The following is a 20,188-nucleotide window of genomic DNA, read 5'->3' as shown; positions in this document are numbered from 1 at the left end:
TTCTACAACAAGAAGTAAAACAATGTGCATGTTTAAAAACAAAAGTGATGTTAACTTGTTTCTATCTAAAATAGTATAGCGATAAGTGAAACATGCGTTCTTAACTTATGCTCACCTACCATAAATACACAAGACGCCGTACGGGAAACAACCAGAACAGCATGTTTGCGAATGGTATTGTCAGCTTTAGCCCACCCATGCCTCATACAACGAGAATTGAAACAACCAGCATGCTTGAACATTGTCTTATTATCTTTGGTCTACGTACCATAAATGTTATGAGCAAACAACCAGCATGCTTGAACATTGTCTTATTATCTTTGGTCTACTTGCCATAAATGTTATGAGCAAACAACCAGCATGCTTGAACATTGTCTTATTATCTTTGGTCTACGTACCATAAATGTTATGAGCAAACAACCAGCATGCTTGAACATTGTCTTATTGTCTTTGGTCTACGTACCATAAATGTTATGAGCAAACCACCAGCATGCTTGAACATTGTCTTATTGTCTTTGGTCTACTTGCCATAAATGTTATGAGCAAACCACCAGCATGCTTGAACATTGTCTTATTGTCTTTGGTCTACTTGCCATAAATGTTATGAGCAAACCACCAGCATGCTTGAACATTGTCTTATTGTCTTTGGTCTACTTGCCATAAATGTTATGAGCAAACCACCAGCATGCTTGAACATTGTCTTATTGTCTTTGGTCTACTTGCCATAAATGTTATGAGCAAACCACCAGCATGCTTGAACATTGTCTTATTGTCTTTGGTCTACTTGCCATAAATGTTATGAGCAAACAACCAGCATGCTTGAACATTGTCTTATTATCTTTGGTCTACGTACCATAAATGTTATGAGCAAACCACCAGCATGCTTGAACATTGTCTTATTGTCTTTGGTCTACTTGCCATAAATGTTATGAGCAAACAACCAGCATGCTTGAACATTGTCTTATTATCTTTGGTCTACTTGCCATACATTTTACGAGCAAACAACCAGCATGTTTACCACTTACCATACATGCCACAACGAGAAGCGAAACGACCAGCATGTTTACCACTTACCATACATGCCACAACGAGAAGCGAAACGACCAGCATGTTTAAAAATGTGGTCTTCCCCAAGATTTCAGTGACACCAAATGCTGCCTCGTATCAATTCTCTATGCCGATCTCGATACTGTGTGAAACAGGGTTACGTTTCTGGCTGACCTTAAATTCTTTGTCTTGCCTAAGAGGTAAACGGGCACAAGCATTCAAGTGAAAGGTACCAGTCTACATTCACGATCATTTTCATCGCTATACATCTGTCTAGACTTTGGCGTGGATTAAGAGCACCCTTTCTCTTAACCTTCTTCTTCTTCTTCTTTGTTCGCCCAGACAGGCACTCCGGTCCTCCTGACAACAGCTGCCGCCCGTTGAAGAGTCTCCACAGGGCCGTAGAGCTTGTCCCTCACTGGTGTGTCAGCAGGCCAGAATAGACGATTTTTGGAAATAACTCCGTCGGGTTTGTATGGATTGTGGACGAGTGAGCTTTTCTTGTAAAACCTCTGCCAAACATTGGAGGGGCCAGTCACAAGGGAGGCCGGGGAGTGTGTGAAACACGTGGACGGGAGCACATATGTTTCCGACACTTTCCTCGATAGTGATTGGCCCCTCCAATGTTTGGCAGAGGTTTTGCAAGAAAAGGTCACTCTCCCACAACGAATCCAAACCCGACTCGTGTAAAAACATGAGTGAACGTGGGAGTTTCAGCCCATGAACGAAGAAGAAGGAGACTCATGTAAAACAGGGAAGAAAACTGAAATTGAGAGCAAAACTCGCTCACATGGGAAAAGCTGTGCCTTTAAGTTGAAGGCCATCCTTATCGGTCCTCAACGCCTGGGCGTGTGTGTATCTATAGCGATTCACGTAATGAACTGCGTGGGAAGGGGGAACCTGTTATTGTTAAAATGCCTGAAATGTACACACAATCCTGATCTGTGACATTCAAGTTTTGGCCGTCAATTATCTTTTAAGATACTCAAATATTGTTTTAATTTTAAGGTATCAAATTACCTTCTCGATATTTACACACACAAAACATAATGCAGCTTTCGTTCGCACGATTAAAGTTGTTTCTTGCAATAATTATGTGCAAGCTTGAGCTTGACTTAAAAGCCTCTGAACTTTTGCATCCTCCTCCTTTTTCACCCCTGACAGCAGTGGCAGTTGCTGGCATTTGCTAGATTCCACATTCCAGATTGCTAGGTTTCGTCTTCTAAACAAAGTCCTCGGCATCTCTTGCACAGAACACATTACCGACGAAGAAGTCCGCAGAACCATCACTCAGCACGTGGATGACTATAAGAAGACCTGTTGACCACTGTCAAGAAGAGAAAACTGAGATGGTATGGCCATGTTACAAGAACTAACTACACCCGCTACTAACTACAGCCGAACCAAGCCGAACTAGGTCGGCGAACGTTACACCGTTCCTGGTTCGATGTACTAACTAGCGGTCATAAGATCAAGAAATATCACGTGAGAAGACTCGTGATCGGTTGACAGCGTTATAGCCATCAGTATTGTCACTCTTCAAGGATGAAAATACAAAATATTCAACCAATGAAAAGTCAGTTCGCCGATGACGCGCCGCATGTTTGCAGGATTGTATCGGCGATAGTGGGGCTCGTATGTTGCAGACGCACTAATAAATCATTCACATCTTGCAACAAACATCATACTTTGTGATATTGTTCCTTATAATTATTTAAGGGATTTCAGATACAGAGCCACTTCAGAAATCGGGTTTTTTGTTTTTGATAGGGAATAAAAGGCTGCATTTACAGCAGACGAAGTTCGTACCAAAAGCGCTCAGCAGTAAATATTCCCAACTCAGCAAATGTAAAATTCAATGGTTTACCATGCACCAGAAGTTGTCTGCTGATAATACATGCATGACATAAATACTCTTATGGGTATTTTTGTGTTCTGGTATTTAATTTGATCGTTTTTAGAATTTTATATATCCGCAGCATGAAAATTCAAGATGGCGGCCTCCGCAACATTGCGTGTTTTGATTTGAGCGAAAACAACGTTTCTGAAGGTAAGTTTTCAAGAATACGCATCCATTCACCAATGTCACATCATTTTACTGTTTAATTCTCCCCTGGGGTCTGTTATTCATCGGGTGAAGCGCTGAAATGCAGAGACTTTGTTTAATCTTGCTCATTAGCTGGATTGTGATGCTGATAGATCTAGATCTATCTGTTGATTACAAGTAAGGAAATCATGATCGCCACGCTGGTGATTTTAAACAGATTAAACGAACTCTGAATAAAAGGCGAGGAGAAAGAGATTGTTCATGGTATGATAATTAGTCCTGCCTACGTTAAGGACTTCCATAAGTCTCTAAACGGCTGAGGTGGGGAGGGGTAGAGTCAAAAACTGAGTGAGGGTAGGCCAGATAGTAGGATGACCAGCTGGAGATAAAAACACTCCACTCCCCATGTCTTTACAGTGTTGTGATCAAACTTTCAAAGACGGTAGGTAACAGACAAAAGCATACAGTGTATGCTAATCAAATGAGATAAGTGGTTTTGAAAAATGAAGAGGTACCGCTCTTTGAGTTTTACAATTTTGGTTTGTTGCTTGTTTCTCATCCTTTTGCTAATTTTAAGTTGACCGTGCATTGGTGTGAATTTTATTTTTACAGGATATACAAGAGTTACACCACATGCCGGTTCCTGGGAACAAGCGTTCTGCAATTATTCCGGTGCCACAGAAGGGAGCTGATTTCACTAGTACTACTGTATCAAGGTTTGTTACCTAATACATCCCGTCTAGCTTAACAGTAAGATTTTTTTATTTGTATTAATTGGAACATGTTTGCACATCATTTGTAAGCGACCTCTGTGAATTTGATGGGTTTAACGTACCCTCACTATGGTCAACATTCTGTTAGCGACTGTTTGAAGCGAATAAATGTAGCGGTCAGAAAGATTCCAGAATCAGTTGGGTCACTGGAAACTGTGTTTGTTTGTTTTTTTAACCTGAAACAGTAAGAATTATACGAATTCATGAAATAAAATTGTCTTTCATTTTGGTTTGTTGTGTGAAGACTTGCTAACCCGGCTTTGACCGACTCTCTGAGATAGTAAACATTATTCAAATACATTCAAATAAAAATGTCACTTTTCATCTTTTGTGTGAAGGGTACCCCAGGCTGATTTCCTGCACCATGGATGTAGAGGAGGCCAGACAGTCTGCTTCTCATTCCAGCTGTGTTGCGTTTTTTTCTGCTCGTGAAGTGTATCGCCACATTGCCAAAGCCATTGGCCAAGAGAAGTCACCCTGTCTGCCCATTTTGCATAGCCTTACAGGCTGGGACACTATGTCGTTCTTCAATGGTATTGGGGAAACAGAAGGCTTGGGAAGTATGGCAAGCATTTGAAGACGTCACTCAAACTTTCTTCAGGTTGTCTGCTCCTCTTTGTAAGCTGAGTACCACTGACAGGGCAGCACAAGAGCTTTTTGGTGTACATTTGTAGGACAAAACCAGCAACGTACTGGGTGTAAACAGTGCTAGACGGTACCTCTTCAGTAAAAAGAGCTGCCAAATTGACCATAATCCCCTTACAAGTGAGGTGCTGCTGCAGGACATGAGATTGAGAAGAGCCATCTACCTATTAGACTTCCCAACTCTGTGGGCTGGCAGTTCAAGGCTGGAAAGTGGGAGTCATTCTGGACGAGCTTTCAAGAGGTATCCAGCGTGTGCCGAGAACTCATGAGGTGTGCCTGCAAGAAGAGCTGTACAACAAAACGCTGCAAATGCTGCTAAGAAGGACTGCAGAGCACAGCTCTCTGCAAATGTGCTTGCATGCCTGTGAAAACTGTCAGCATCTAAACTGTGCAAAAATATTATTGCACCCATTTTCATACCCCAACTCAAACATTTATTCCTGTGTCATTTTATTCAAACTGTCTATGCCATTAAAGGCTCGCATCTTCGCTATCTGGCAAAAAATTTTTTTACATCATCGTTTACGCCGTCAAAATAAGGATACCCTTGACGTAACAAAGAGATGTGACAAAAACTTCGGGTACCTTTTAAAAAGCCGATGACAATTCCTAAGGCACAACTGGGTCACTGTTGTATACGAAGAGAAAGTCAACTTGATTATCCATCCAGAACAGGTTGTTTTATTTCGCCATCTTGCATATTTCTAGTGTTGTGCCATTGTACCTACTGATGTATGTGTCGATCTCACGGATGAGATGTTTATGTGTCAAATTTGAGGGATACCCAAGTCAACTAAAATCCATGTATTTTAGCAATGACCAAGTGGGTTGCGTTGAAACTTTCAGGAATGTGTGTCTACACACGAGGCGTAGTTCAACCGTTTGAGTACACTTTCAAATCTTCACGAAATAATATTTTAAAAACTGCCACAGGTTTGTTGACTTACGTTACATCCCACATAATTTTGACTTCGCATGTATATATATATATGACAGATGGTTGTTTCAAGTACTGCCAAAGTTTCTTTTGAGTATAGACACTTGCCGGAATGTGCTAGTTGTGTAAACACATGAGAACAAACAACGTTTTCGAAATACAGCGATTATGAATTTTAGTCGACTTTTGAGTTGATACATTACATTTTTATCAGTTTTATTTTGGGGGTACCCTTATTTGGGCGGCGGTCAAATAACCCATGTAAAGGCCACCTTTTATCTTAAAAGTGTTCCAGTTAGCCAAGTTGAGTGCCCTCAATAGCATACATTGAATACAACAGCACAGGAATGAATGTTTTCGTTTTGGTATGAAAATTGGTGCAATATATTTATTTTTGCACAGTTTAGGTAATCCACAAATTCTTCAACCCTGCCACCCACACCGTCCAATAATTCTCTGCACCAACACAACATGTATTGTTTTGTTTACAAATGTTTTTGTGTTAGTTTCTATTGCAAGAGAATGTCTTGTAGCATCAAAAATGCCTAAATACCCTTTAATGGCGGCCATTTTGAAAATTGTTAAAAAAACTACTGATTTCTTAATTTTTTCACGGTGGCTCTGTATCAGGTTTTGTTAAGCAAAAGCAAATGTCCATTTACGCCAAATTTGCTGTTAATCACATGAAGTGAAATATGCCTAACATACCCAACCGTTTACACTGGCGGCCATTTTGAAAAATTGTTTAAAAACTACCCATTTTTTAATTTTTCGCGGTGGCTCTGTATCAGGTTTTGTTAAGCACATAAAACTCTTCATATTTGCTAAATTTGGTGTTTGTTGCATGATTTGAATGATTTTGCAACATAGGAGCCCCACTACGAACCGCGAAGGTTACAGCTGCAACAAAACAAAACAAAAAAATTGGGGAATCCCCTGATTTGATGACGTCGCCGAACGTTCGCCAAACTAGTTCGGCGTGGTTCGGCTGTAGTTAGTAGCGGGCTTTACGGGCGGGCTCTCGAAGACCATCCTCAAGGGAAGGTGCGCGGGAAGAGGAGACAGTGAAGACAGAACAAAAGATGGACAGACACCATTGCAGAGTGGACTGGGAAAAGCTTTGCGACAAGCCAGAAGATTGCTCACAACCGACAGAGGTGGAGACAGCTGGTGCAGCGCTCGTCAGTGCAGTGCCCCAACGACCTTGGCGGGTTATGGGATCAGTGATCAGTGAGTCTACTAAACGTTTGCGTACCTGACAGGTCTGGACGAAGAATTTAAAATCTGAGACTGCCAAAGAGTTCGGCCAGTTACGCTGTTCATATTCGCGTGAAAAATGATCACAGCATTAATGTTCCTTCGACTTTGTGAGGCTAGATAGACGATGTTTGGAAATAAGCTTTTTAAAGCGAGGCGAAGCAACAAGCACACTGTAGATCGGCTTTAACCTGCCATTACGAGGAACAGCCACTCTGATATGCATGGTTTGCAGTGTGCGCCTAAAATGGATACCCTTTTCTTTCGAAAATATACTCTTCGCAGTCTACGATTCGTGGCGTGATCACTGACAACGTGTTTTGAGCGATGCCATGTGGGTTTGGCTTTAGGTCACGTGAGTACAGGAAAACACTCGTGCTTAGCGAAGTTATGGGCAGAATATACCTGCGCAGTTTCAGCGGCACAGACGACGCACTGCCTATTATTTATGCCGCGATAGGGATTATGACGAGTACTTGGCCTGTTTTCCTTTCACGCAACGTGTAGCGGGCTGGGATAATCTGCAGTGCGTCGTCGGTCCTGCTGAAGGAGCCCTTATCGGCAAGCAATCGGCGGCGATTCGTGGCCCCAATGTGCACATTTTCGAAAGAAAGGGGTATTATATCGAGCGCACACACACACACACACACACACACACATACACACACACACACGCACGCACGCACGCACACACACGCACGCACGCACGCACGCGCACACACACACACGCACGCGCACACACACATAAACACACACACACACACACACACACACACACACACACACACACACACACACACACGAGATAAACGAGATATTTAAAGTGGATTGGTCGTTTAGAAGCAATTATAAAATTGGATGTGAAATTAAGTAGAAACAGTTCAGTTTCGTGTCTGGTCGCTGTTCGTTCGTTTGTTTATTTTGATTGTATGTGTTCGTGCATTCTTGCGTGCATGCATGTGCGTGTGTGATTACCTTTTGTTCCATTCTTTATCGCACAGATTCTTTCACTTGATATATTCTTTTTCGGTACTTTTAACCTTTAATTCCTATCTCATTTACAAACTTTAACTTCATGAAAGACAACAGGCATCGCCCACCGTGATGTCAAAGTAGTTTTAAAGAAACCGTGACTTATCTTTCTGTGCCGAACTCATTGGAACACAGGGGCGGACCAGTTCATTTTATGGGGGGGGGGGGGGGGGGGGGGTTCCAAAAGTATATTGTGAAGATATGGGTGTGAAGGCGCGAAGCACCGAGCCGACGGCGCCAAGCGCCTAGCTTGCTAGGGAGGTCCGGGGGCATGTCCCCTCGGAAAATTTTGAAAAAAAGGATGCAAAATGGTGCAGACTGGTGCATTCTGAGGATGATCATTACCAGTTTCAGGCAGCAGATTTTGTCACTGATTAATACCCCAAACAACAACAACCCAAAAAAACACAAATTTTTTTTTTTTTTTTTTGGCTGGGGGGGGGGGGGGGGGGTCCGGAAACCCCAGAAACCCCCCCCCCCCCCCCCTCGTCCGCCCCTGGAACAGGCTGGATTTGACCAGACACACCTTGGGTAGGTAACTGCTCGTGTATGTGTGTGTGTGTGTGTATGTGTATGTGTGTGTGTGTGTGTGTGTGTTAGTGTGTGTGCCCGTGTATCCATATGTCTAGTCTGTGTTTGCATGCCTGTGTGTCACCCATGTCTTTTTCTGTGTGTTTGCGTGTCCAGTGGAGGATTTGGGGGGGGGGGGGGGCGAAGGGAAAAAAAAGAGAGAGAGAGAGAGAGATGATTGGCCCTAGATTGCAGATTTTGCTTCCTTGAAAAAACAAATTCCGGGGGGGGGAGGGATGCCCCCGGACCCCCCTAGCAAGTTCGGGCGCTTCGCGCCCTCAATTCAGGCGCTTCGCGCCTTCAAGTTTGTACAAAAGAGTGTGGGTGTGCCCCCCCTTCCTTAAGATCCTGGATCCGCCCTTGGTGTCTTTGTGTCTGTGTTTCTATGTGTCTGTGTGTTCGTGTGCCTGTGTGTCTATGTCTGTTTGTTTGCGTGCATGTCTGTCTGTCAAGTCTCTGTGTGTTCGCAAATGAGTGATTTACACCACACATAAAACAGGTTCTGTGGTTGTAATTAACCGATCAGATACCTTATCCAATTACCTAACCCTTGTTTTAGATCTATATGATCATTGGCATCATATTCAAAAGACTGTATCATAATTTAATATCTGGCCAGTAGATTTATCTTTTTGTTCACACTTGTTTCAACATAGTTACTTTAAAAATATAACAGGCAAAAAAGTAGTGAATTCGATTGTTTTTGTCAATCGGCGTCATATCTGATTAAATCTTCATGACAGGGCCAAGGGAAGCAACTTACCTAATTTAACATAAAAACAAGCAAACAAAAAACACCAAGAAAACCCCCATAATTATGGCGCCGTCAATCTAGATCTAAATTTTCTCTAAGTTGTCGAGAATGCAGATTGAAGAATGTCACTGTTGATTCAATTCAAGGAATTCTAGCCTAGGAATAAAATTATCAAGATATGGGACAGACACATCATGTTTAGTTGCCACTAAGGTTACCCTATTTGATCTTAGATGGCTTTGTGGCGAAATTCGATTCTTTGAACATTTAATTTAAGCTCGTACTCGTATGGATTTCATCTTGGTACCAAAGGGACGTAACTACGAGTAACTTATAAGTTACCGACATCACACTGCAAAATATGGCGCATTTACTACAGCAGAGGCCTTTGCCTTACCGTATTGGCTTTGGTCTATATTTTGTCGCTGAGCTGGTCTATGTCCTATCCATAGCCATTCCCAATCTTTGGATCTACAAAAAGGAAAGTCAGTCCGCGAAAGAATCTAAAGGCATGAGCGTTTGGAGTACTTATAAAATCAAAATGTGTTTAGGCGGACACGGTCACAATCAATGGCGCTGTGATTATATGAATGGTGACTACGGAAAGGGTAAGTTTAAAGAAAGAGATTTAGATCCAGACATTATCAGAACTGACAATCTAGTGATGAATGAAAGCGTTATACTGTAAATGAAAACTCCAATCGCTCCGACCATCGACAGTATGGGCATTTGTCCTTACCAACTTCAACTTACTTGTAAAGTGTAATACTTTATTAAAGTTGGTTTTGAGTTCAAGTTGTGCACTCTGTACCGTGGATTTGAGACTCCTCTGACTAGATTCCATGCCTCTTTCATTCGAACTAATATTTCCCAATCGTTTCTTTCTAGCTTTTCTGGGGATAATGGCTATTCAACCGCAGAAATCTAAGACTTTTTTTATTTTTATTTTAGATACAAAGCCTGGCTTTGATAATGTCGACGGTGTTTTCGGTGTGTTGATAAAGGCAAGGGTCTCACTGTTCAGTACAGCATAGATCTATAAATAGTGTGAATACAAATTCAGTTTCCGAGAAATGCCTCCCCCCGCGGGGTGCAGCGAAGGTCCCCTGGGAATCTGAAGGGGCAGAGGCCTAAAACAATTTAAATAAAAAGTCGATTTTGAAGGTCATCTTCAGCAAAGCTTCTCTTTGGTTGAGCTAAATCTAATTAAAGCTATACGGCGTGCACATTTCTGTTATGCGTAGATCTGTTCACATGCAGAGTGTTGGGTGGCTACGGTTTGACTACCCATTCATGTTTTGTCTTTTGGTAAGATCAACAGCCTTTACATTCATGTGTGTGTGTGTGTGTGTGTCTGTGTGTGTGTGTGTGTGTGTGTGCGGGGAGGGGGGGCTGGTGTCGCTGTCTATGTGTGTCTTGGTCTGTGTGTTATCTCTGTCTGGCTGTGTTCCTGTCAGTCTGTGTGTGTGTGTGTGTGTGTGTGTGTGTGTGTGTGTGTGTGTCACTGTGTGTGTCTGTCTGACTTTGGCAGTGTGTGTCACTCACTGTGTGTAGCTGTATACCTGCCTGTCTGTTTGTGTCTGTGTCTATGTATTTGTGCGTGCTGTTATGATTTTTGTTTATAGTAAGTTCAGTAGGTCCAGTGTTTCGACACAAGTTTCATACTTCTGAGTATGCTGATTATATATATGCTCGAATCTCAATCCACTTTTTGTGTCAAACGTGTATCTGTTTGAAATGCTGTGTGCAGAGGAGCGGCTGGCGGCCACTGTGGTGATGACCCTAGGCGTCTGCTGCCAACTGGCTGCCTGTGTTGTCATCGTCCTCTATAACATGAGCAGCAAGCCACACACAAACAACTTCTACTCCGAGGTAGTCGCCGGGATTGCTGGTACGTACATTTTTGTTTTCTCTATTTATTTATGGTTTTTTTTTTCTTCTTTTTTTACCTCAGTTGCATGCAGGCTGCTTTAAACCCTGAGTTGTTTTTTCTTCTTTTTCTTTATTCTTCTTTTCCTTTTTTTTCTTACTTTTTTTGTTTTGCATCCTTCTTCATTGGTCTTTTTTTCTCAATCATATCGAGTACTCAAAGGCACAGTGCAGCTCACAGCCTTCGTTTTGTGTTTTTGTTGCAGCTGAGTGCATTTACAGTTCAAAAACCCTCCTATGGTAGTAAAACAAACCCAAAACTACCCAACGACGACATCTGTGAAGCTCGACAGTTTCTTGTTCACGCGAGTGCATAAATTAACCTAGTTATTACGTGGTGTTTGGTCGGAGTTCGATTCAACTGAGTGATTCCGGCCTCCATTTTGTTTTACACAAACTCATGATGACGTCTGACATAGTTTGCTAGTGACGTGTCTTTTTGTGCATGATGTGGTGATCTACCTGATCTAAATTTAGATCCAAAAATAGGTCAAGACCAGCCGGGTCCGAGTACGAAATTAATTCGTAAAAAAATCGCAGTTCTTGACTCTTTGGGTGCAAGTCAATGAAACTTGGTAGTTCTTCTAACGGATAGCTGCCTGAGGTATGACTAAAAGCCCCAGGGGCTCCGTGCACCTGGATTTGACAAGTTCAGTACCTTTAAACAATATTTACGTACATTTTTTGACTCACCTGGGAATCCAGGAGAGTATTAGTAGAGGCCGTCCTTAGATTAATCCCGAAGTCCACTTTGCCCAAAGACTTCATTCGCGAACTATTTTTACCGAAAGCTCAGTGCTAAAGCTTTGTGCAGTGAGCTTCATAAAGTCGACTTCGCGGAGCATGAAAGGCTTGATGAACGGTGTTTAGCCATCCGGCCGGTGTAACACGAAATTTTTACTCCACGAAAAATGTACTCCGGAGTAAATATTTCGTACGAAATTCTTACTCCGAGTACACTTTTCGTACGAGAAAAGAACTCCCAAAGGCACGAAAAAATTACTCCCTCCACGAAATTTTTACTCCCCATTTTTTTTACTTCCAGTAAAAATCTCGTACGCAAAAATGGGATGCGGGCGAAGGGATAATGCCAATAAGTGATCTCGCGCAAACGAATGTCGCGCTACCCTCCTTCCACCCCTTCCACCACCAAGACTAACAGGGGACAAGGGAGTAAACATTTCGTACACCTGGCATGGGAAGTTAAATTGCTCGAGTTGGGGTGAAGTAATTTATTCGTTTTTTATTCGTCAGGGGAGTAACATTTTTGTACGAATTTTTTACTCGGAACTCACCTGTCTTGGGGAGTAATTTTCTCGTGCAATGGGGGAGTGCTTTTTTTGTAAAGGGAGTAACTTTTTTGTACGAAATGTTTACTCCGGAGTAAAAATCTCGTGGGAGTAGTTTTCTCGTGTTACACCGGCCGTGGACAAACAAACGGGTCAACTTTATGTGTAGACTCAAAGGCAGTATCCATGTCCAACCCCGTGTCACCACAGTGGCACATGGAAGACCTCGGTCATACATTCCTCCACAAGTGCAGGTGGCTGATTACACCTACACACGCTAACACCTAGGTAGCGCGACCCTTGTTGCTGCTAGCTTTCCACTGGGAGGAAGCGACCCAAATATGCCAGCATTGGGATAATAAAATAAATGACATGACAAAAAAAGAAAAAGTGTGTGTATGAGTGTGTGTGCTTGCGTGGGTATATATAACTATGTGTGTGTGTTTGTGTGTGTGTGTGTGTGTGTGTGTGTGTGTGTGTGTGTGTGTGTGTGTGTGTGTGTACCCCCGTTTCCACAGGTTTGGTTGCCTAAATCACCATAAGGCAACCATCCACACGTGGATGGCAACCTAAACTCTGGATGGCAACCTAATTGTGTGGATGGTCGCTTCATTTAACACCGTTAAATTGACTTTTTTGACGGAAAGAATGTCATAACAATGTTCAAAATGACATTCTTTCCGTCCTCTATAGGCGACGAAATAGGTCAAATTTTGTGCATTTTTTAGTGCAAAATTCTTCGATGCCGGAGCGAGTACTGCACCCAGTGCTGTTGTAGTGCAAGTGCACTAGAAAGGCACTGCACCCAGTGCCGCCTCTTAGGTAACCATCCACACTTTAGGTGCGTGTGTTTCGACCGAACACCCACCAACAGTTCTATCTCTTCAACCACACAATGAAGAGATGAACTCATTGTGACACAGTACATAATTCTACTGGCACACATGATACACAATAGTGTTCAAATGAACACTTGTCTTGTACCAGTATTTAGCATTCGACCACGAGTGTTTATTTTGTGAGCGACTTTTGCAATTAGAACTATGGACTATGTCACAGCGTGTTCAAAACTGGTTACATACACGTGTTCAAACAGTGGCACACGTCAATGTAGAATGGGTTCTTCTCACTTGGTTTAAACAGTATTGTATGCAGTAACAAACATGGGGTCCTGATTTGGCCTATATGGTCCGCTGGACCCAAAAAGCAACAACTAATTAATAATCAATTAGTAACAAACATACAAAGCCATGGAATGTATGATGTAATGTATCGATTGAACATTGGATTTCCCTTCTTTGTGACGTCAGAGTCTGACAAAAAACTAATATTTAGGCGGTTACCCGTGACTACAAAAGAGTGCAAGTTTGTGTGCATTCAATCGTAAAAAGTAAAAGGAGTTCTTACTAAAGTCGATCGATACATAAATGTTGTATTGTTGACCAAAATATGACATTTTACACTGATTGAGACAGTCATTGTTCACATCGAGGAACACTGACTGCCTCGATCTGTGTAAAGTGTCATATTTTGGTCAACAATACAAATAACGTATAATACAGGAGCACAACAAGATGAACTTATAAATAAATACATCTTCTTACTTTCCAGACACACTGTGCCTGACAGGCGTGTTGGTCTTCGTCAAGTACACTCACAATGGTGTCAACATCACGTACGCCCCAGGAATCTACATGTACGGCGCTGCCATTGTCGTCTCCCACATCGGTATCGTGCTAACCGGTGGCTGGAACTACCTTGTCCGTCTTGGCCGGGTTTGAACGGGTCTGGCCTTTGATGCATTCGTATGGCCGATCTTTTGAACGTGTCTTGCCTGAGTTGTCTGTCACGTGATGCATTCGTATGGCCGATCTTTTCAACGGGTCTCGTCTGTGATGCATTCGTATGGCCGATCTTTTCAACGGGTCTCGTCTGTGATGCATTTGTATGGCCGATCTTTTCAACGGGTCTCGTCTGTGATGCATTCGTATGGCCGATCTTTTCAACGGGTCTCGTCTGTGATGCATTTGTATGGCCGATCTTTTGAACGGGTCTCGTCTGTGATGCATTCGTATGGCCGATCTTTTGAACGGGTCTCGTCTGTGATGCATTCGCGTGGCCGATCTTTTGAACGTGTCTTGCCTGAGTTGTCTGTCACGTGATGCATTCGTATGGCCGATCTTTTCAACGGGTCTCGTCTGTGATGCATTCGTATGGCCGATCTTTTCAACGGGTCTAGTGTCACACACACATATGCGCACACACATATGCGCAGTCTGTCATCCACAAACTCACAGAATTTTCTCTCTCTCTCAAACTGTAAAAAGGTACAAATCACAATAAATGAAGTTTATACATTTCTTGAACAAAACAAAGCACTCAAAACTCACATTTACACATCAAATAACCCCAATCCCTTGCCAAAGATAATTAACGTTTACACTCTAATTACTCTCATTCACTCACATCAAATCTCTACCTCGCAAACACACCCTCTTGCTATCACTCCATCATACACTGAAATTACACTTCCTGCATGAGTTATTTTTAGGGGACGGATTTAGCGGAAGAGTTACCGTCCAGCAGGTCTGACAGTGACTTGAAGTGAAGCGAGATCCTGGGTTTAGATGCCCCGAAGACGAATGACGTCACGAGCGCAGAATGAGTTCCTGGCGAAGTGAGTCCATAGCAGCCCTCAGCTGTAGAACGAGTTCCATGCGAAGCGAGTCCATAGCAGCCCTCAACAGTAGAATGGCTTAGCTTGACTGGGCTGGCGGATCATCTCCATCACTCCTCGGCAAGAAAACCGCAACCTGAAATGGTTAGCATTGCTCTTAGTCCATGGTTAACTCACATCGCTTATCCGTTCCCATATATCAAACCCAATGCAGGAAAGAATGGACAAAGCCTCTATGACTCTAGCTCTCACACACTCGCACAAATACTTCATATGTTATGAACGTTCTACCAATTCATTACATGTTTAATAATTGGCAGAAGTTATGCAAACATGTAACACGAAAATAGCTTTCCGTCTTTTTACATACACAAGTTATCATAATGCACAGACCATATTCAAAAATTGATAACTAACATAACTAACAATACTAAGAAACTAACCTTCTTTAAACGAAATACCTGACCGACTAGCCTGAACATATAAGAAACGCACAGACACGAAACAACAAACATGTAACACGCAAACAGCCTAAACTACACCGAAAACAATAGAAAAGAATTACGCACCACATCCTGGTTGCATGAAAGCATACGCGAAATTCCCCTGTCAAATGAAGACAGCTCCCTTTTGCTCTATGGAAGCAAAAGTAACGTTCAAATGAAGAACGGATTCCAGTCTGGAACGCAGACTTCTAGCCCTGTAAACGGCTACGGCAAGAATGAATAAAACTGACACACAACTGAATTTACTGCTCACTACAGCACACCTGAGATACACCCGTTACACTAGAATTTAGAGAAAACCGTGCCGCACGAAAACTACGAGTGCTAGCTGTTTCACCTGGCAGGTAAACGACAGCACAAAGAACAGGCGCTTGCAATGATTGCATATAATACGAAATAATTACAGCTGCTTGTGACACACCCCCCTTGTTAGACTGAACTAACAGTTAAGTTACAAAACTTCACACAACGCGGCTGTAATAATCAGCTCCCACGTTTTCACGTCCTCGGATTGCACGAATCCGGAAGGAGAATGGCTGAAGCAACAATGCCCATCGCATCAGACGACCGTTTGAGGTTTTTGCTCTCTGCAAGTGTTGCAAAGACTGATGATCAGTCTGAAGTTCAAACTCTTGGCCATACAGGTACACCTCAAACTTTTTGACAGCCCACACCACGGCCAAACACTCCTTTTCAACAGTGGCGTAGTTTTTCTCTGCAGAGTTCAGCTTGCGGCTTGCAAATGACACAGGTTTCAACTCCCCATCCCTCTCTTGCAGCAGAACAGCTCCGAGACCAACGTCAGAGGCATCGGTCTGCAGTACAAATGGCTGGGACAAGTCAGGCAAGCAGATAACAGGCGGTTTGCTGAGAATCTCCCTGAGAGTGTTGAAAGATTCCTCGCAAACCTCGGTCCACTGAACCTTGTTTGAGCAGTTCTTCCGTGTCAAGTTGGTAAGGGCCAGAGCAATGGCAGCAAAGTTGGCTACATAGCGTCGATAGAAACCAACCAGGCCAAGAAAAGCGCGGACTTCTTTCTTGGTTTCAGGACGTCTTGAAGCTTGAATCTTCTCGAGCTTGGCTGCCTCTGGCCACATCAGGCCATGGCCAACTCGATGACCCAGGTAGTCCAGTTCAGGGAATCCTACGAAGCATTTCGTAGGTCGAGCCGTGAGACCTTCTTCTTCCAGACGACGAAAAACGGCCTCCAGGGCCTCAAGATGAGTCCCCCAGTCTTCAGTGCCGATGAGGATGTCGTCCATGAAGTTGTGGACATCACTTCTTCGCAGAGGGTTGAGAAGCTTCCTCATCATGCGGCTGAAAACTGCGACAGCATTCTGAAGACCAAACGGCATCATGGTCCATTGGAATTGTCCCTGAGGAACGATGAACGCAAGCTTCGGTCTGTCTTCAGCCAGGACTGGTATCTGCCAATACCCCTTCGACAAATCTATCTTGGTGAAGTACTTGGCACGCCCAAGACAGCTGAAGAGTTGATCGATGTCAGGGAGTGGTTCTCCATCAAACTCAGTGACCCTGTTTAGCTGACGATAATCGATACAGAACCGAATCGTCCCGTCCCTTTTCTTCACGAGGACCACTGGAGCATTGTAAGGTGAGGACGCAGGTTCTATGACACCCATTTTCAGCATGGCCTCCACTTCCTTCTTCACAGTTTCAGTTTGGGAGTATGGCACAGGTCGAGGACGGACAAAAACAGGCTTTGAAGTCAGTAGGCTGACAGAAAATTCCTCAAGCTTGGTAGAACCAGGCAAATCCGTGAGCGCTTTGACGAAACGACCCTTGAAACGATTCACATCGTCACGCTGACTGTCAGTCAAAGCCGGGTTGCACTGAACATCACTCGGACCTTCTTTGGACTGAAGTGCAGGTAGAGGGATGTCTCGTGGGTACGTCACGTCTTCCTCTGAGGTGGCTCCTGATTCATCGATCACCACGGCACATGTAGTGACGACATCTTGATCCGCTCTTGATGGGGTAGGTCTGGACCCCCTCTCAACATATTCCTTGATCAGATTGGCGTGGTACAACTTTTCTTTGGTGCCTACACGCAGACGATAGTCGCATTCTCCAACTTTTCCTACAACCTCGTAGGGTCCTTCCCAAGCCATTTCTAACTTGTTCTTCTTCAGGGGTAGGAGAAGCAGAACTCTACTTCCAATCTTGAAGTTTCGTTTCACTGCACGACGATCGAAAGCTCTGGCGTAGCGCCGGGAGGAGTTGTCCAGGTTCTGCTGTGCGATTTTCAAAGTGTCTTCCAAACGCTGACGCAGATCCACGACATACTCAGCAGTAGTCCTAACTTCTGCAGGGGTGTCTTTGGTCCATATCTCCTTGAGAAGGGAAAGAGGTCCTCTCACAGTTCTCCCGTACAAAAGTTCAAAAGGGGAAAACCCTAAACTTTCCTGTGGTACCTCTCGGTAGGCGAAAAGGAGGGCAGGAACAAAACGATCCCAATCTTTGGGTTTCTCCATGCAGAGCTTCTTCAGCATTGTCTTCAGTGTCCCATTGAATCTTTCTACAAGACCATTACATTGAGCATGATATGGTGTCGTGGTGAGTCCTTTCAGGGCAAGAAACTGATTCACTTGCTTCATGAGATTGCTGACAAACTGAGAACCCCTGTCGGTCAGTACTTCTTTGGGAACTCCAACCCGAGTATACATCTGCCAGAGTGCTTCAGCCACACGCTCTGCTTCGATGCTGGGTAAAGGGGTCGCTTCTGGGTACCGGGTGGCATAGTCTACAGCAACCAGAATGTAGCGGTTCTTTCTTTCGGAGATGGTCAAAGGCCCCACAATGTCAACAGCGATTCTCCGGAAAGGTTCATCCAGCAGAGGCATCTTTCCAAGTGGTGCTTTTGGAATTTTCCCCTTGGGTAGAGCTCGCTGGCAAGCATCGCAGGATTGTACATATCGACGGATGTCACCGCCCATTCCCGGCCAGTAGAAAGAGTTCCACACTCGATCTCGAGTCCTCCTCGAACCAAGATGGCCAGCCATTGGTACATCATGCGACAGCTTAAGGATTCCAGGTCTCAAGGCTTCTGGTACAACTATCTGATGGTACACATCTTCACCTGATGAGAACTCCCTTTGCAGAACTCCTTTCTTCCAGGAAAACTTCACTTGGCCATGTTTCCCGGAGGGAGCAGGATTACTAACCGCCGCTAGCTTTCGAATGCGTACCAATGTAGAGTCGTTCTCTTGTAGCTGAATGAGTTCATCTCGGGTGACACCTCCCAGTCCGGAGTCCTTCATTTTAAGAGTTTTGGGTCCTTGTTGTTCTCGAGCATGCTGTGCTCTGGTGACAACACATGTCTTCACAGGATATGCCTTTCCCCTGTACACCGGAACTTCAAGAGTTTGTCCATCAGGCAACGGGATGGCATTTCCAATCAATACAGGATGAGCAAGATCCTCCACCACAATAGCAATTGCCTTTCCTGAAAAGAAAGGCGATTCAAAGTCAATCACAACAGTTGGGCACTCTCGTTCGACGTTGCCGGCTGCAAGTCGGATGGTTTGTCGTCCAACGCTGCGCTTGTTATCTCGCACAAGAGACGAATCCACCACTAGCCCGTCAGCTCCAGTGTCCCTCAGGGCAGATACTGAAGAACCATTGACGTTCACAGTACATCTAGGAGAGTAGGTCAGTTGGCTGCAAGGATCACAGAGAGCAGGCAGTTCAGTTCCTGAGGTGACCGTTCCCAGAGTGACAACGGTTTTCACCGAAGTTGGACGAGGACAGTTTCTTCTAGAGTGACCTTCCTGACCGCAGTTGAAACATTTTCCCTTGAATCCAGATGGCTTAGAGCCAGCAAGCTTTGCTGGAGTTGCATCCTTCTTCGGGCTACTTGGTCCTTTCTGGTGACCCAATGCTTTACCAAAGACAGTAACTGGATTTTTCCTGGCCCGTTTCGACGATGCAAATCTCTCAGCTAGTTCAGCAGCTTCAGAAAGAGTACTGGGGTCATTCTGTCTGATGAAGTCGGCAAGTTCTCCAGATACTCTGTCGAGAAGGTGCTCCATCAGTATGAGATCTCGAACTCCTTCGTATGTCTCCTCCTTCTTGGCTGCCTTTCTCCATCGCTCAAACCAAATCCGGAGCCGAGTAGCATGCTGCTGAAATGTTTCTTCATCCTTTTTCACAGCCTGACGAAACTTGGAGCGGTAAGAGTCAGCAGTCCAACGAAAAGCCCCACGTAGCGTCTCCACCACTTTGTCGTACTTTAGCGCGTCCTCATCAGGCAATTCTAGGTAAACCTCTGAGGAAAAACCTTTAAGAAGTGTCCCCAGCCTAGCTCCCCAGTCTCGTTCCCTGTTCCACCCACTCAGGGATGCCGCTCTCTCAAATCGCCCTAGAAAAGTATCCAAATCTTCTTTGGTGGTATCAAAAGGATCGATCTTTAGACGGACAGGTTCTATTGGACGGATATGAGGAACATGAGCAGTTTCTTCACGCTGGGCCCTTGCTAACTGTGTCCGAATCCTCTCCTCCTCCAACTCAGCCAAACGTTGACGTCGGGTATATTCTTCCTCATCTCTCTCCTGTCTTCTTCTTGTCTCTTCTTGTCTCAGTCGAGCCTCTTCCTCTTCTCTCTCCTGTTTCCTTCTTGCCTCTTCCTGTCTCAGTCGAGCCTCTTCCTCTTCTCTCTCCTGTTTCCTTCTTGCCTCTTCCTCTTCTCTCTCCTGTTTCCTTCTT

At 44.1% G+C, this 20,188-nt stretch overlaps 3 protein-coding genes across 3 annotated transcripts in view; 1 reads left to right on the top strand and 2 right to left on the bottom strand.

Moving 5' to 3' along the window:
- LOC138945529 (uncharacterized) overlaps window positions 1-20,188 on the bottom strand; it is a 354,832-nt gene that overhangs the window by 304,025 nt on the left and 30,619 nt on the right. The window lies entirely within an intron of this gene.
- LOC138945527 (uncharacterized) lies at window positions 9,415-14,514 on the top strand. Its single transcript, XM_070316964.1, has 3 exons — window positions 9,415-9,670; window positions 10,813-10,953; window positions 13,892-14,514. Exons 1-3 carry the CDS (start codon window positions 9,424-9,426, stop codon window positions 14,059-14,061), a joined length of 558 nt encoding a protein of 185 aa, XP_070173065.1. The 5' UTR covers window positions 9,415-9,423; the 3' UTR covers window positions 14,062-14,514.
- LOC138946137 (uncharacterized) lies at window positions 14,525-19,515 on the bottom strand. Its single transcript, XM_070317643.1, has 2 exons — window positions 15,527-19,515; window positions 14,525-15,093 (listed from the first exon to the last, which is right to left on the bottom strand). The coding sequence occupies exon 1, from the start codon at window positions 19,513-19,515 to the stop codon at window positions 15,925-15,927; it is 3,591 nt and encodes a 1,196-aa protein (XP_070173744.1). The 3' UTR covers window positions 14,525-15,093; window positions 15,527-15,924.

The sequence above is a fragment of the Littorina saxatilis genome, linkage group LG13, assembly GCF_037325665.1.
Source record: "Littorina saxatilis isolate snail1 linkage group LG13, US_GU_Lsax_2.0, whole genome shotgun sequence".
Taxonomy (NCBI): Eukaryota; Metazoa; Mollusca; class Gastropoda; order Littorinimorpha; family Littorinidae; genus Littorina; species Littorina saxatilis.
This window is presented reverse-complemented; position numbering and strand designations above follow the sequence as displayed.

Excerpts from the sequence above, each read along its gene's own strand:
- LOC138946137 (XM_070317643.1), bottom strand. The coding sequence starts at position 19,515 with ATGGAGCACCTTCTCGACAGAGTATCTGGAGAACTTGCCGACTTCATC.
- LOC138945527 (XM_070316964.1), top strand. The coding sequence starts at position 9,424 with ATGGCGCATTTACTACAGCAGAGGCCTTTGCCTTACCGTATTGGCTTT. Across the intron at positions 9,671-10,812 it reads GAATGGTGACTACGGAAAGG|AGGAGCGGCTGGCGGCCACT; the intron begins GTAAGTTTAAAG and ends TGCTGTGTGCAG. Across the intron at positions 10,954-13,891 it reads GGTAGTCGCCGGGATTGCTG|ACACACTGTGCCTGACAGGC; the intron begins GTACGTACATTT and ends CTTACTTTCCAG.